We start from the raw sequence: 1,381 nt of genomic DNA, 5'->3' as shown, positions 1-1,381 counted from the left end.
AGAGTGATCCCACTGGTTCCTCGAGTATCATCGTCGAGACGTCATATGTTTGAGGAATGGACTCTAGTAAGGAAATGTATATTTATATTCAATTCTTTCCGAGTTCGTTCGCACACATTTCAAGATCTCTGTTGAAACATACTTCCTCCACCATGTCCAACCCCCGCCAAAGTCGTAGACAGTAACACCTGAGCCCTCTACGTCGCAAATAAGATGATATTGACCGACGTGGGACTAAGCGTCGCCAATCTAATCCGGACCGCACTAGTCCACACACAGGGCAGGTTCTGGAGGGGCAACAACAGGCGCGTCTAGAGGCTCATGGAAGACGCACGAGTTTCTGTAGCTGTTGAGCCCCGACATTCAGGACGCACAGCAGCGCACCACGGCGCGTCTCCAGAACCGTAATAATCGGGAGGGTCTATTGAGTAACAGGACTCGTGACTTTACCAATAGCCGCCCTAACCCGCAGACGGTTCGACGACAGTCGCAGAACTGGACACAATAACCCCAACCGTCACCACCTACCACCTGTGCTGGATGTCAGGCATAAGCACCACCAGGTTCACGTCATATTCCGCTCTGTCATCATTTCCGTGCGTCGCCATCAGGGGGTATGGATGGTCGGGCGCGCCTGTACGGCAATAACCGTACATCACGAGACGCACAACCGGCACACAGACCGACCGCAGCTCCAACCTCAAGACAGGGGCAGAACAACACCCCGAGTAGCAATTTGGTAACTATGCGACCGATTCCTCAAGTACAGGTGAATGCGATTACACGGGACGACGCCTTTGTACCACCATCAGAGGCTACAGAGGTACATATCAACATGATACTTACGGAAGACTTCAAGCACAGTAGCCATTCAGTATGGAACCAAGATCATCGACGGGTCTCTTGAGTTGATGAATTTACCTGCAGGTATAGACATCATAGTGGGGCGAGATATGTTGAAAGGCTTGGGTTTATACATAGGCGGTATTCAATCGCCACTCGCACCGATAGACCCCACAGAACTGGATGAGCTCCTCGAACCCATCCCACGCCGACAGGCACCGGAACACGACGGAACCCGCCGATGCACGCCAACAGCTGGCACAAAATTTAGAGGCGAACGCGATGATTGCTGACAACGCGCGATGTTGTCTGGAAGGGAGTGAAGTTACCATACCAATCAATAAAAAACAACATATCCCACCCCCCCCTCAACTCATTTATTCGTAAAAAATAGATATAGCCGAAGGCTCTCTTTAATTTAAACTCATCCAAATTTTGCGCGATAAAATCACAAAATCTATATAAAAAAATGTAATTGTCACTAAATGTACATTTGTATATATTTGATCCATATTTCAGTACGTTTTCATCTATATAT

At 48.6% G+C, this 1,381-nt stretch overlaps 1 protein-coding gene across 1 annotated transcript; it reads left to right on the top strand.

The window, feature by feature from the left end:
- Positions 1-616: 616 nt before the first annotated feature.
- On the top strand, positions 617-1,136 carry SARC_10654 (hypothetical protein; the record flags this gene model as incomplete). Its single annotated transcript, XM_014295295.1, has 2 exons — positions 617-823; positions 876-1,136. 2 exons carry the CDS (start codon positions 617-619, stop codon positions 1,134-1,136), a joined length of 468 nt encoding a protein of 155 aa, XP_014150770.1.
- Positions 1,137-1,381: the final 245 nt, after the last annotated feature.

Source organism: Sphaeroforma arctica, assembly GCF_001186125.1.
Source record: "Sphaeroforma arctica JP610 unplaced genomic scaffold supercont1.1338, whole genome shotgun sequence".
NCBI lineage: Eukaryota > Ichthyosporea > Ichthyophonida > Sphaeroforma > Sphaeroforma arctica.
The sequence above is the reverse complement of the archived record's forward strand: the minus strand, read 5'-3'. Positions and strand labels throughout refer to the sequence as shown.